Source organism: Trichogramma pretiosum, unplaced genomic scaffold (genome assembly GCF_000599845.2).
Source record: "Trichogramma pretiosum strain Unisexual culture from Peru unplaced genomic scaffold, Tpre_2.0 scaffold51, whole genome shotgun sequence".
In the NCBI taxonomy this organism is placed as follows: Eukaryota; Metazoa; Arthropoda; class Insecta; order Hymenoptera; family Trichogrammatidae; genus Trichogramma; species Trichogramma pretiosum.
Window position 1 is genome coordinate 704,265 of NW_019641226.1, and position 13,552 is coordinate 717,816.

Consider the following 13,552-nt stretch of genomic DNA (forward strand, 5'->3'; position numbering starts at 1 on the left):
GTCCGCTTTACGCTTAAGCCGCGGTGCCGATGCCGATCGCGCCATCTCGCGACCATCCGACCAATCCGATCTCTCTTGCTTTTATCTTGGATCGGTACACGATCGACGAGCTGCGGCGAACTTTGCGTTGCTCTTATCGATTTCCACTCGCTGCACGACGAACTCGATAAATCTCTCAGCGTGCCGTTCGAGTGTCATCCACCAAAATATCATCGAGTCCCTTATCGCATGCAAGAACGAATATTAAATCTTCAATTACGGTGAACTGTGCCATGAAACTACGTTTTTCGCTCGATTTACCGCTAATTGTATTCGCCTGTAAACGCTCGACTATGCGAAATTACAGTGACAATCGCGAATATCGTATCCTCAAAATGTTCAACGAGCTGTAATGCCTTGAAATTATCATATCTAAACAGTCGAGGCAGATTGAGTCATTCGCTTGCTTTTCTTCAAGCCCATTTACGTTTGCTCGCTTTGTCCGCGCGCTGCGACGAGTTTCGACGCCGACGCACAGTTGCATCGGTCGTCTAACGAAGGCCCCCAAAGTTTTGGAAAAGGAGCGAATGGGAAAGTTCGAGGTGGGGTTGGTGCAATACAAAAAAAAGCTCGACGGCGCGATCGTTACGGTGATCGGTAATATCGGTGCTAGTGGATTGAAGCTGCGTATGACGTAACATGTGGGTCAAATATTTTAGCAGACGCTAATGATTTTTGTCCGCGCCTTTTTCTCTCTCGCTCATGGGCTGTACGCAGCATGAGTGTGCACAACAGCAGCAGCAGCAGCAGCAGCATCAGCGAGCCAGAGCGCTCCTTTTTTTCTTGACCGGAGCAGTTAATCGTGTTATAAGCCCTCCTAGTCTGGGCGTTAATGATGTTTGCGACGATTAGCGCGATCGTCAGTAGCCCGTGCGGGGGCGGGCGAAGGGGCCCTCGGCGGCCCGAGCGCAATTATGATGCGGCTACGAAACGCGCGCGGATCCACTTTCGATGATCGAGCAGACGCGCGATTTCGTTAGTTGGCTGGAAAAGCGCGGCGGATCGCGGCTTTGCTCGCAGTCAGCTGATCAGCGGCACCGCACGAGTCGCCGCTCGCTTATACGAGTCTCAGCAAAATGACCTTATTACGCGCATGCACGCGAGAGCATGTCGCTCGCAGATGCTCCGCCGTAATACACGTATGTAACGTAGCGTGTGTAATCGTTATCACGAGTTTTCGAGGCATAAAGTCCCTCGATTCAAAGAGCTATCGATGAAAACAGCAACTGCCGACGACTCTTGCAGCCGTATACACTCGACACAGACTTATAAATACACACTGAGGCAGATGTTTCGAGCTGCAGCGATTGAGCGCCGTATATGCTGTCTTTCTAATCCCTATCTTATCTCGGAACTTAGAAATGTAATAAAAAACGTTGTGTGTGTTTGTTGGACTCGGCTAATCTATCTCATCTTTCCGAAGTGTCGAAGCGATGATTGGCTATACATTGGGCTACATCGGGTTAAAATCGAAAAATCAAAAAATATCCGCTCGATCGAGCTCGTATCGCTACGACCTTCCACGCAGATTCAGACTCGAGCGCGATAATATTGAGAGATGAATCGGATGTACTGCAGGCTCGCTATGCCCTATTATCTCGTTATTGTCTCTCTGTGTACTTGGCTGCACACAGCCGCAAGTGCAGTGCACACGCGTACGTACGTGTGTATTTTTTCTACCCCAGCGCGGCAGCAGCGTCATTATCGGAGGCGATCGTTCATCCTCGTCGCATTTCTTCATCTATATGGATGTTGCGCGCTGCTGCACTTGCTGCGCGCACCGACCTATACATGACATGCCCAGCACGAACTCGATACGCCGTTTAGTGCCTTTGAGACGCGATAAGAGAAAGAAGTGAGACGCACACACGCTATCTAAGGACTGCGGCCGTCGTAGCGTAATTAGTGTGAAAAGAGAGTGCGGCGGGAGGGAGGCAGAGCAGCAGTAGCAGAGATCCCCGATATTACGCCAGAGAGGCACCGGCGGTGAAGCGCTGCTAAGCCGGTCGGGACTTCTAGTCGCTGCTGCGATTCCACAGCGCTTACACCTACACGCCGACGATAGGCAAAAGTCACCACCGACGATATTTACCGCAGTGACTCGTGTTCGTCTTAATGTTTGTTTAGATTCGTTTCATTTTCTTCGTTTTCTTTTTGCTTTGTTTTTCGTTTCGACAAACTTTTTCTCGACGACGACATAAATTGAGTTTGATGTGCTTCGTGGTGATTTGATTGGCAATTATATCAAACCGAAGGATCGTAAGCATGAAAAACAGAGCAGCGATCGTCCCGAGCCAACAGCAGATCAATCTCAGTTCTGTTTTGCATAATCATTGACGGGATTTCTGTCTGTGGTAAGTTTTCAGCCAACAAATGTTTATAATAGCGCGATACGAGTGCTTAAAGTACTGCAGCATAGAATTAAAATAATGACACAATAACACAGAAATAACGATTGCTGCAATTATATTCGCGAAGAAAAAAAACATAACGCGAATCGAATACTCTTTATCCTCTACGAATTACACAAACTCGTTGAAAGAGTCAGTCTCTCCGGATTTATCTATGGAAATTTTTTATCACCTTAAACATACATTGTATCGAACGCCTTACTTATAGGAACACCGAAATATTATATCAGTTACACAGGTAGAGGAAGAAGATAAAAAAAAAAAAAAAGAAAGACAAGAAAAAAGAAGCGAGAGTTTGAGAGTTCGAACAAAAAGTCGAGTACACACGTGTAGCAGATTTTGTTAGGTCATTCGTCAGAATTCGAAATCGAAGTTCAAGAATAGCGTGATTAGTCGGATAGTGCGGCTGTATACGCGACGCGACGTAGACGCTGTTGCTACGAATGTGCATGAATTGTGCATATAGCGGGCGGAGGCGGTCAAAGTAGAGCAGGCTGCAATTGAATCGCGCCGCTGCTGCTGCTGCTGCTACTGCTCCATGCATGTAGCTACTATACGTCGGCCGGCGCGCGTGCACAGTCAGACTTTGCTCGATATATCGATTGGGCGTATGGGGCCGAGAATATATTATAACGTAGGCCGTGGGGCTGTCGTTGTTGCATATGCATATAGTTAGTCGGTTGCCTACTTTCACGTGTCCGCAGCTCGAGACGAGCCTCTGGCTCCGCCGCAGTTTCGATTGCATCTATGCACGGACGGACGTATGTACTACTGGAAGACGCGCCAGCGCCTGCGATCGAACGATTGAAGCAGGTATCGATACTCGCGCCTATAAGCACAGCCGTCGAGGCGAACGCGACGAGCCATCCGCTGCACGACGATAATCTCGTAGGTTTCGTTGGGCTCGGCGAGTTTCCTTATCGGTCACCGCGACGAGGCTGACGCACACAATAGGAGCTCCGGCAGGCAGTTTGGCGCGATCGGCTTTATTAGTGCTAATTTTTGCTCGAAAGCCCGCGCGCGCGTCCAAAGAGCGTCGGACGGTTCACGCGACTGCGGAACGCTAATTACTTCCTCCTTCGCGCGAGCTGCACAGATGCGAGTAGATGCGAGCTGCGCGCCTCATGTGATCCGCCATGCAGCAGCGAATCGCGAATTCTTCTTCTCGGCGAACTTGACACGCTTTACATATATATTCGTTCGGTTGGCTCGTGTGGCTCTCGTGGCTCCTGCATCGAAAATTACCAAGCTCGATTGTCTCAGCGGCAGTCAACGATAGCTCGCTGGGCACTCGAGTACTCGGATCCACTCGGTGCGCGCTTACCTATAGATACAATACGAGTGCGTCGAGCTGTGTGCGGCGCGCGCGCGACAAACGTCAATGAGTAGTGCGCGTGCGGAAGCTCGCCGACACCTGCAGCACAATCGAGCGATGACGCGATATACACACGCCTTTAACAGTCAACCGGTTTTTCGTCGCTACATCTATGTACACGATACGCTGATAGGCAGGTACGTATAGACGCGTACACACGACTAAACGTACAGTCAGTCACATGATCGCCCGACGCGCAAACCAAAACTATCCGTCTCTGCGGCGCGCGTCAAAAATTCTCCTTCGAGTCCGGACGTCGGCAGAGATAAACAGGATGTTGTAAACAGTGCTACGGGCCAAAGCAGCAGCGCCTCTGCCCGTGTGTACGTGTGTGCGTGCGTGTGCCGATCGCTGTATGTGCTAAGCGGCATCTTTCTCTCCTATCTCTTCGGCGAAAGCTCGAGGAAGAGGCGACGCGTAAAATCTCTCATCGCACGTGCTCCGGCTATTGATAAGAGGTCCGACAAAGAGGCTCTCGCGAGGCGTGCGTCACCGCGCGCGTATATACCCTACCTGCCGATCATATACCTATCGTCGCGCGCTCCAGTGCAGATGTCTCATTCTCGTAACGACGCTTTGGCCTTCCGCAGACATAACAACTGAATGAGGAAGAGGAGACCCGCAGGCTTGTCGGCGCAATCATCAAGAGGATGACGAGGACGACGAAGCTCCTGCTGATCATCGGCCTTCTGCCGGCGATCCTCATCTCCGCCGGGACTGGTCCGCAGCACGAGCTGCTCCAAGAGGTGGAGGATGCGCTCGAGACGAGCTCGTCGCAGGTGTCGTCGAGCACGCCGGAGTCCGTCGTCGTCGTCCGGGCCCGTGACCAGCCGCTGGCCGAGCGATGCGCTCTCAAGACCGACCACGGGCCCTGCAAGAACTACGTGCACAAGTGGACCTACAACAGGACCGAGGCTCGCTGCCACACCTTCATTTACGGCGGCTGCCTCGGCAACGATAATCGCTTCAACAGCGAGCAGGAGTGCTTGCACCACTGCGTCGGCGGACCCGATAGTGAGTACCAATCATATTGTCGTATACTTGCAAAAACAGACTCGCGTACTATTGGGAGAGCCTCGTGCACACAGATACGTTGCCGGCATACATGGCCACCAGGAGCGGCATCTTCGTGACGACGGAGACAGCCGCGACTTTGAGCGACTCAAGCTCAACGGGAAGCCCGTCCACGACGCCGAGCAGCGACAGCGACAGCGGCAGCAGCAGCACCAGCAGCCCCGTCGTTACGTTCGTACCGACGAAGCCGACGAGGCCCCCGGTGCCGAAGCACAAGCGCGGCAAGGAGCTCACCTTCATGGAGACCGGCCACGAGCGCACCTTCATGTTCGCCCAGAGCAACACCTTCATCCAGCTGGACGGGCCCGGTATCAAGCAGTTCCAGCTGCGGCTCTGCCGCGAGATCTCCTTCAAGTTCCGGACGAAGCTGCCCCACGGCCTGCTCGTCTACCACAGCGTCAAGGAGCGGCCCGAGAGCCTCGAACCCTACGCCCTCTACGTCATCGTGGAGAAGGGCCAGCTCAAGGTCGTGCACGTCTTCGGCAAGAACAGCACGAGCCTGACCGTGGGCCAGGGCCTCAACAGGGACCGCTGGCACTCGGTGCTGGTGCGCATCGACGTGCACGGGGCTCGGCTCATCGCCAAGGTCGACGACGAGCAGGCCGAGACCGGCGTCGAGGTCCTCGAGCACATCGTCAATTACGGCGTCTCCGAGGAGCTGGCCTCGGTCGTCCTCATCGGCGGCCTCAGCTCCGAGGAGCGCCTCCACGGCGTCAAGTACATAATCGAGTCGTTCGTCGGCTGCATTCGCGACATGGTCCTCAGCTCCGGTAAATCGGCCAGCGACCTCTTGCCCATTCGACCGCTCATCGCTACCAAGCACGAAAACGTCAAAGAGGGCTGCACCGATAAGTCAGTATATCGTTCCTTTCTCGAGTCTTCGCGCGTATAGCCATAACTCGCTTTATCTACTTTTATTATTCCGTAATAGGTGCAAAACGACGGACAACCTCTGCTTCAGGAGCAGCCAGTGCGTGAACCACTACAACGGCCTCACTTGCGACTGCTTCGGTACCAATTACGAGGGAGAAAGATGCGACGTTTACAGTGAGTAGCCCAATTGCTAATTTCGTCGTCGTCATTGATCGTGATTTCGCACTATAATTTATTCGACGATCATTTTTACTAGCTGCGACTATTTTGACGCTCAGAGGCTCTTCTTACGTGTCGTTCCGAGTTTACGATTGGAAGGACAGAGTGCACTCGTCGGTTAATAGGATAAGTCTTGCATTCAAGGTCAGTTCTCGTTATTTATGATGAAAAAAAAAGAAACTCGCTGCACTACAAACTTTGGCCTAGTGCAAACTCGCTTATCTCGCCTGTTTAGATAAGGCTGAATCAACGCTCGAGCTAAATTAAATATTATCTCTCTTTCTTTGTTTCCTAACTGTCGCGCGTCCTGACGACCTCGATACTACTATACGACAGACGAAATGGGACGATTCGGCGTTGTTTTACGCGTCCGGCGAGATCGACGGCACTGCTCACTACGTAGCGGCGTCCATCGTCAACGGCTCCGTCGCCGTCGAGCTGGACTTTGGCCACAATGCAAAGCTCAGCACGACTCTGGGCCACCACGTCACGATGAATTACTGGAACAATTTGACCATCTTCCACAACGTCTCGGTGGTCTACGTCAGTCTCAACGGCGACGTCAAGATTTTGGATGTGCCCGGGGACAATTTCAACATGTACATCGACCCGGAGATCTACATCGGCGGCGGTCCGGAGCTGCACAAGAAACAGGGCCTCGTATCGACCAACAATTTCGCCGGATCCTTGAAGTACGTCTTCTTCAACGACAAGTCCATAATCTACGAGCTGAAGCGCTCGAATCCGATGGTCCACTACATCGGCGTGCTCGAGCCCGAGTACTACGAGGACGACGTCGAGGTCATACCGATAACTTATCCGTTCGCTGGCAGTCACATTTGGTGGCCCATCAATAGCCTCGACACTTTGAATCTCAACTTTGACTTTAAAAGCTCGAAACCGATTGCTGTAGTGGCATCGGGAGACGTGAAGAGCGAAGGAGGGCCTGGATATTGGGAGGTGCGTCATAATTTTTCTCACATCACAACATATCGAGCATAGAGCAAAAATAAAAAAAAATTGATGAATTATTTTGAAACGATTACGCAGCTACGAGTAGTGAACGATGAAATTCGATTCGTGCTGGTGCCGGTCTCGGGCGAAAACGTCACCGTCTCGGTGGCCGTGAAATTCCCCTACAACACGTCCTGGCACGCGGTCGAGCTGAACTACACGCGGGAGGAGCTGAGCATCCTCGTGGACTACCGCAACAAGCAGAGCAAGCTCTTCCAGATGAATCTCGAGCTGGGCGATCGGGTGATAATCGGCAGCGGCAAGGGCAGCGGCTTGGTCGGCTGCATGCGGGACATCATCGTGAACGGCCAGAAGATCGAGCCGAGGTACATCATCAACACGGAGCGAGTCGTCGGCGAGGTGGCCATCGACAACTGCCAGTTCGTCGACCCGTGCACCCGGCCGAACACCTGCGAGCACGGGGGCAAGTGCTCGGTGAAGGAGGACCGGATCACCTGCGACTGCACCGACACCGGCTACATCGGCAAGAACTGCCACTTCGCCCAGTACCGGAAGACGTGCGAGGAGCTGGCTCTGCTGGGCTACACCAAGGACGACGTGTACCGCATCGACATCGACGGCAACGGCCGCTTCCCGCCGGCCCTGGTCAAGTGCGAGTTCCAGTCGATCGAGGACGCCACCAAGACCATAGTCGAGCACAATCTGCCCTCACAGGTGGACGTGCGCTCCATCAACGAGGACGACTTCTCCTTCAGCATCACCTACGTCCAGTTCACCGCGGAGATGCTGCAGGAGCTCATATCGCACTCGCTCTACTGCAGCCAGTACGTCAAGTACGACTGCTACAAGGCGCCGCTGGAGCTGCACAGCGCCACTTGGTTCGTCAGCTCGAAGACCACCACCGTCGACTATATCGGCAACGCCAATAGGGGATCTTGTCCTTGCGGAGGTATCGACTATAAATTCGACTCTTGAATCCTTGTAATCGATCGCGTATCGCATGATATATCCTTTCATAATGTCCTTTTGTGTTTCCCCAGTCAACAGAACTTGCGTCACGTCGAATCTTAGCTGCAACTGCGACGTATCAGCTGGAAAGTGGCTTTCCGACGAAGGTTACTACGAGACTCCGGACTCTCTTGGCATAACGGAGATGGTCTTCCTTCAGCAACGAGATCTCGAGGAAGACGCTCAGGGCAGAATTACTCTGGGCCCTCTCGAGTGCGTCGAAACCAGTGAGTGACTCGTCTTTCTACGATCGTTTCTCAACCTCCGCAGACTCTCTTGTGAATTGCCCCTAATTGCCTCTTTCTCGATAATAACAGATACTCAAAAGTACGTGGTGACGTTCACCACTTCGCAATCGTACATCGAAGTGCCAGGCTGGAGAAAAGGTGACATAGCCTTCAGTTTTCGTACGACCGGAGAGAAGGCCATTCTTCTGTACCAACCGCCGATCCGTAGTAATTATCCTTCCTTCATGGTTGCCTTGACCTCGGATTACAAGCTGACCTTCAATTTCACCTTGAATACCGGAACCATACGCGAACTCGAAGTTAAAAGCCGAAGGAAGTTGAACAACGGCGAGTGGCAGAAGATCTGGATCGATTACAACGACTATCACGTACGCTTCATGATTAATACAGACTTCCAAATGGTCGATTTACTTCCCGAAGAAGAATTTGGACCGTTCGAGGGCTCGATGTTTATTGGCGGTGCCACAGCGTAAGTATTGAAATTCCTCGATCGTGAATTGAATGATCGTTAAAAACTAAGACCATTTTTGAAATAGGGAGCACTTGAAAACGTCGTCCGTGAGGCAAGGACTGATTGGTTGTTTCCGTGGTCTAGTCGTCAACGGCGAGATTTTAGACATTCACAGCTACATGTCCGTCCATTTGTCGGAAATAATAAAGGATTGCAAACCCTCGTGTCAACCGAATAAGTGTCAAAACAACGCCAAGTGCGTCGAGCTCTGGAGTAATTTCACCTGTGTTTGCGAAAACAAGTGGGCCCATCTGGGTACCTACTGCGAATCGAGTGAGTAAAGAAAAATTTTATTATCTTACGATGTTGCCCGAATAAGCGCCAATCGCGATATTTTTTACCCACAGATATCAACAATAAAGCACTGACTTTCACGTCGCCCGGAGCTTTTCTCAAAAAGAACTACTTCAACTCCATCGAGGAGGAAGCAGAAAAGACCCTGCTGAAAAGAATGCTGGTGAATAACATTCTGATCAATCTGAGGACGTACGATAGCCATTCGTTGATCCTCTACGCCAACGACCACCTGAACAATTTCGCTCACCTGTACATTTCCAACGGGACGAGGATCGTTTACCTGTTCAACGCGGGCAACGAGATCAAAAACATATCGGTCGAGTATCCCGGAGCCAACACCGGCATATCCGTTCAAATAGCCATAATCCGCACGGAGAACACGACGACTCTGCACGTGAACGAGCACAACGTGACTCTGGACACGGTTCCGCAGCTGCTCGAGGACTACTCCAACAAGCCCTGGATCAATCCGGAGAAGGAGGTCCTGGCGCCGCAGAGACCTCCGGCGCCTCCTACGGACTACTTTCAGGTTATACAAACGTTTTGTTTTTGCCCGATGTAACGAGGAATAATTTATTGATATTAGAGAGCCGTGTTGCGTGAAATTATCAGGTGAACCTCGGCGGCTTCGATCCGGACAATCTGCTGCGAGTCGGAGTCGAGGGCAACCTGATCCAAGGATACGTGGGCTGCCTACGAGGCCTCATGATAGGCACGTACCAGGTGGACCTTCCGAATCTGGCCAGCGAAGCCAATCACGAGGGCAGCAAGGGCGTACTGCCCAACTGCCACATGAAGTGCGACGCCATACCTTGCAAGAACCAAGGCATCTGCACCGAGGACTTTGGCAAGCAGGAGGCCTCCTGCAACTGCGAGCTCACCTCCTACTTCGGGGAGCACTGCGCCGATGGTAAAGACGCCCTTTTCAGCGGTATAATATACGAGTCGGACCAATTACTAACCGTTTTATCGCTTGCGACTTTGCAGAGAAGGGAGCGGACTTTAGTGGGGAAAGCGTGCTGCAGCGGGAGTTCGAGCTGGACGGGGACGTGAATCAGATAAAGATTCAGCTGGCCTTCTCGACGCTCGACCGGCAGCGCACCTCGGCACTGCTGCTTCTCCAGACGGAAAACAAGTACGCAAACGCCGAGAAAGCGAGTTACAAGCGCGATAGTAGCGATAAACATGTTGTTAAACCTCGCAGGAGGAGCTATTACCTGCTGGTCGCCCTGACGTCCGAGGGTCAGCTCATCTTCGAGGAAGATCGCGAAGGCTCGGCCTTCGGGGTTCGACTCAACGACCGAACCTTCTCCAACGGGGCTCGCCACAGCATTTACTACGTCAGGGACAACAATACCGCCACTCTTCTGGTAATTATCGAGTAAAAGTTTATTACCTCCGAGTTCGGTGCTTGAAGAAGCCGTTGCCTTTTGCAGATCGATCGAGAGCCCGTGCAACTCATGCCCATTCCAGCCCTCAACTCGGGCGACGACGAGGACGAGGAGGGCGTCGAGGACGACGATGGTCCAGGCACCACGGAAATCCAATTGGGTGGTCTCAACACCACCGACAAGAGGTTCAGAGCCTACAAGGGCTACACGGGATGTCTGAGCAGTAAGTCCACGAAAATCGAGCACTATATATAAGCTCGAGCGAAGGAGCTAGTTGACACGATGCGTTGAGCGTGTTTCAGACGTCGTGGTGTCGATCAACGGGGCAGTGGGCATGAAGCCGCTCGAAGAGTACATGCTGTTCACGAAGAAAGGCAGCGAGACCGTGCGGGTGACGGCGCCGGCCGGCGTGAGGAGCGCCCAGTGCGCCGTGTTCCACACTCAGCCCCGGGGTCTGGAGCCGCCCAAGAACGACAGCGTGAACCGCGACAGGTCCTGGGGCGAGGATCCGCCCAAGCGCGTCCTCTACAAGTCCCACTACTCGGACAACACGCAGGAGGAGCAGGGCGCGGGCACCTACATCTTCTTCGCGCTCGTCTGCGTCTTCGTGCTGGTCGTGCTCGGCTGCTCGTGGGAGGTCTGGCGCAGCGCCAGGAAGGCTCGCAGGCGCCGCAAGCAGCAGCAGAGGTCCAGGTCCGGTTCGTCCGGCTCGGCTTCCCAGAGGTGGCCGGCGGCGGCCTACAACTCCGACGTGGCTCCGCTCACTCCGAGCGGCGGCAAGAGCGTCGGCTTCAAGAACGTCGTCGTCGAGAGCAGCGTCGACAGGAAGCAGCCCAACGGCACTCACAAGAGCACCATCAACACGACCGAGTACAAGCCCTTGCCCAATTCCGATCCCAGCGACAAAAAGATTAGCCCTGTCAAAGGTACTGAAGCATTTAACATTTTAGCATTACTTTTAATTTTTGAATAAGCGTTCGGTCAATCGTCATGTTCCTTCTTCTTCTTGCATTGCAGGCGAAGAAGAAGCCGAGAAAAAAGAGCTGCTGGGAGTGAACGCGAGCTTAGGCCCGAAACCGGTCAAGCTAAATCCATTTGTAAAGACTTTATCATTCTTTTCCATCCCTGTTGGTGTTGATTTTATGTTTCAGCACGCTATTGCAAGCGCTGAGAGCTTCTGCTTCGACGTATTAAAAATCACTAACAATTGACTAACACACGCATTCGGCAACTAACTCAATGCAGCTTTTGATCCACCCACGATAAATAAGCCCACTACGTACTTTACTCGCACCTTTAACGTTTGTCTGTAATCACTTGTTTAGTCGATGGCCGATCTGCGCGAAGAGGACGAAGAGGAGGAGGAATCCGAGGCTGAAGCTCGAGAGAGCAGCGATCCCCAGGACGACGCCAAGCAACAACAGCAGCATCAGCAGCAGCAGCAGCAGGTCGAGCCCAACGGCCGAACGCCGGTAAAAATCGCCCCGGTAAGAAGCAACAATGGCAAACGCAAAGCTTTACTGCAGACGAACTTTTCGATAACCGGCTTGAATGAGATCAAGACCGAGCGCATAGCCGACGATCAGGACTCAAGATTCGTGCTGCAGTGCGACGTGACTGCTCGGGACGTGGCCGACGGCGCGCCAGGTCGGCCGGGCACCAATCGGCCCGTGAGCTTACACTTGAACAGCACGTTCACGACCTTCAAACCTCCCAGACCGTCTAGCGTTGTGCTCGAAAAAGTCACGGCTAAGATCGTTGACGGCAGCGGCGGCGGCGGCGGCGACGACATCGATTGATCGTGCCCATCATCGCCGCCTGTCTAATTACGAGTCGTTGGCCCTTTCTCGTCGCTTTTACGCACAACAATTTTGGACTTGTAACTTTAGCTGTAGTCGATTCGAGCTTTTTAGCAACTTGGCTTCGGTTTATCGCCAAATTTTATCCCAAAACATACGAGTAACAATTGTAAGCTTTTGTACCATACAAATAGGACTGAAACGTTCGCATAGACTCAAAGTCAGAACAATAAGCTGGACTATACTTTTAGGTTTATTTATCTCGACAATATCAAGTACTTTTGCGGTACTCTTTTAAATGAAAATGTAAGACAGTAACGAACGATGGCTTTTAAAGACTTCGTTTTTTGGTGCTTTTTAACTTTTTGTATTATAAATGCTTTTGGCATGAAGCATCCTATTATTAATTATTATTATTATAATTATTATTATTACTATCTTAATTGTACCTACTTTATGCACATTATTATCACATCACAAGGCAATTATTCACCATTGATCACTATAATAAGTATAAATGTGAGAACGACGAATGTGAAACTCGCTTATAATTGGAATGACTTATTGAAATCTTGTAAATAATCAGTAATTGCACTTTCAGATGAGAAAAGCATCATTGATTAGTATCGATGATGACAACGTTATACCGTTAAATTCAATCTTCAATGATGAAAATGAGAGTTGTAGTGATGAGTCTTGAGGTATTATAATTTTAATAGCTATAGCGCATGCAGTTCTTCGAGGCTTCGTGCTTAAAAAAATTTCCGTATTAAAATCCTTCTCTTTTATATATATTACAAATATATCAGGGTAAAATAATTTGCTATCATTACTTGCAAATTGTAAAATTTCAATGATGAATGCGAGAATGCTCTGGTCGATCTGTGCGCTGCTCAGCAACAACTATTACTATACTTTTACTTTGGTCTCTATAAAAAATAAATATAATGTAACATGCAAATATGCATACAATCAATAATTTACTAATGCTGTACATAAAATATTAAAAAATTGATATTTAATCGTTTTCTTTAAATTTTTCACACGATATTTTCATAACATCACTAGGTTGCATGTCCTTCTTTGATTCACAATGCTTTGGTCTGCAGTTATTCTATTTGTTTTCTCACAAACAATAAAAAAATAAAAACAATCAAATAATGCTTCAAGTCAAATTTTTCCCTTTATCCAAACGCACACTACAAGTTATTAATAAAAATATGCTACTACATGTGTAGGCAGCAGATGGAAGTTCAAACGGACAGGCGAAATTATCAAGCAATATGACAGCAGCAGGTTGGTGATATTGAAAATTATTGACAACCACGCCTT

General features: G+C 50.8%; 1 protein-coding gene across 5 annotated transcripts; it reads left to right on the forward strand.

Moving 5' to 3' along the window:
* Positions 1-2,123: 2,123 nt before the first annotated feature.
* Positions 2,124-13,451, forward strand: LOC106648034. Of its 5 annotated transcripts, none has more exons than XM_014364673.2 (17): positions 2,124-2,393; positions 4,416-4,839; positions 4,914-5,751; positions 5,831-5,946; positions 6,029-6,135; positions 6,328-6,951; positions 7,042-7,915; positions 8,007-8,201; positions 8,292-8,691; positions 8,759-9,006; positions 9,081-9,559; positions 9,643-9,940; positions 10,018-10,400; positions 10,467-10,644; positions 10,724-11,347; positions 11,439-11,548; positions 11,747-13,451. In XM_014364673.2, the coding sequence occupies exons 2-17, from the start codon at positions 4,476-4,478 to the stop codon at positions 12,218-12,220; spliced, it is 6,312 nt and encodes a 2,103-aa protein (XP_014220159.1). In that variant the 5' UTR covers positions 2,124-2,393; positions 4,416-4,475; the 3' UTR covers positions 12,221-13,451. The 5 variants fall into 5 exon arrangements, with proteins under 5 accessions (XP_014220159.1, XP_023314024.1, XP_023314025.1 ...); XM_023458256.1 differs by lacking the exon at positions 2,124-2,393 and having other exon boundaries at positions 4,108-4,839; positions 10,018-10,165; positions 10,235-10,400; XM_023458257.1 differs by lacking the exon at positions 2,124-2,393 and having other exon boundaries at positions 4,108-4,839; positions 10,018-10,165; positions 10,235-10,400; positions 11,439-11,518.
* The last annotated feature ends 101 nt before the right edge of the window (positions 13,452-13,552 follow it).

Bases quoted from the DNA above. Each gene is read 5' to 3' on its own strand.
- LOC106648034 (XM_014364673.2), top strand. From the start codon at position 4,476: ATGACGAGGACGACGAAGCTCCTGCTGATCATCGGCCTTCTGCCGGCG. The intron at 4,840-4,913 runs GTGAGTACCAAT...TCGTGCACACAG, and splicing joins CTGCGTCGGCGGACCCGATA to ATACGTTGCCGGCATACATG. The intron at 11,549-11,746 runs GTTGGTGTTGAT...TCACTTGTTTAG, and splicing joins TATCATTCTTTTCCATCCCT to TCGATGGCCGATCTGCGCGA.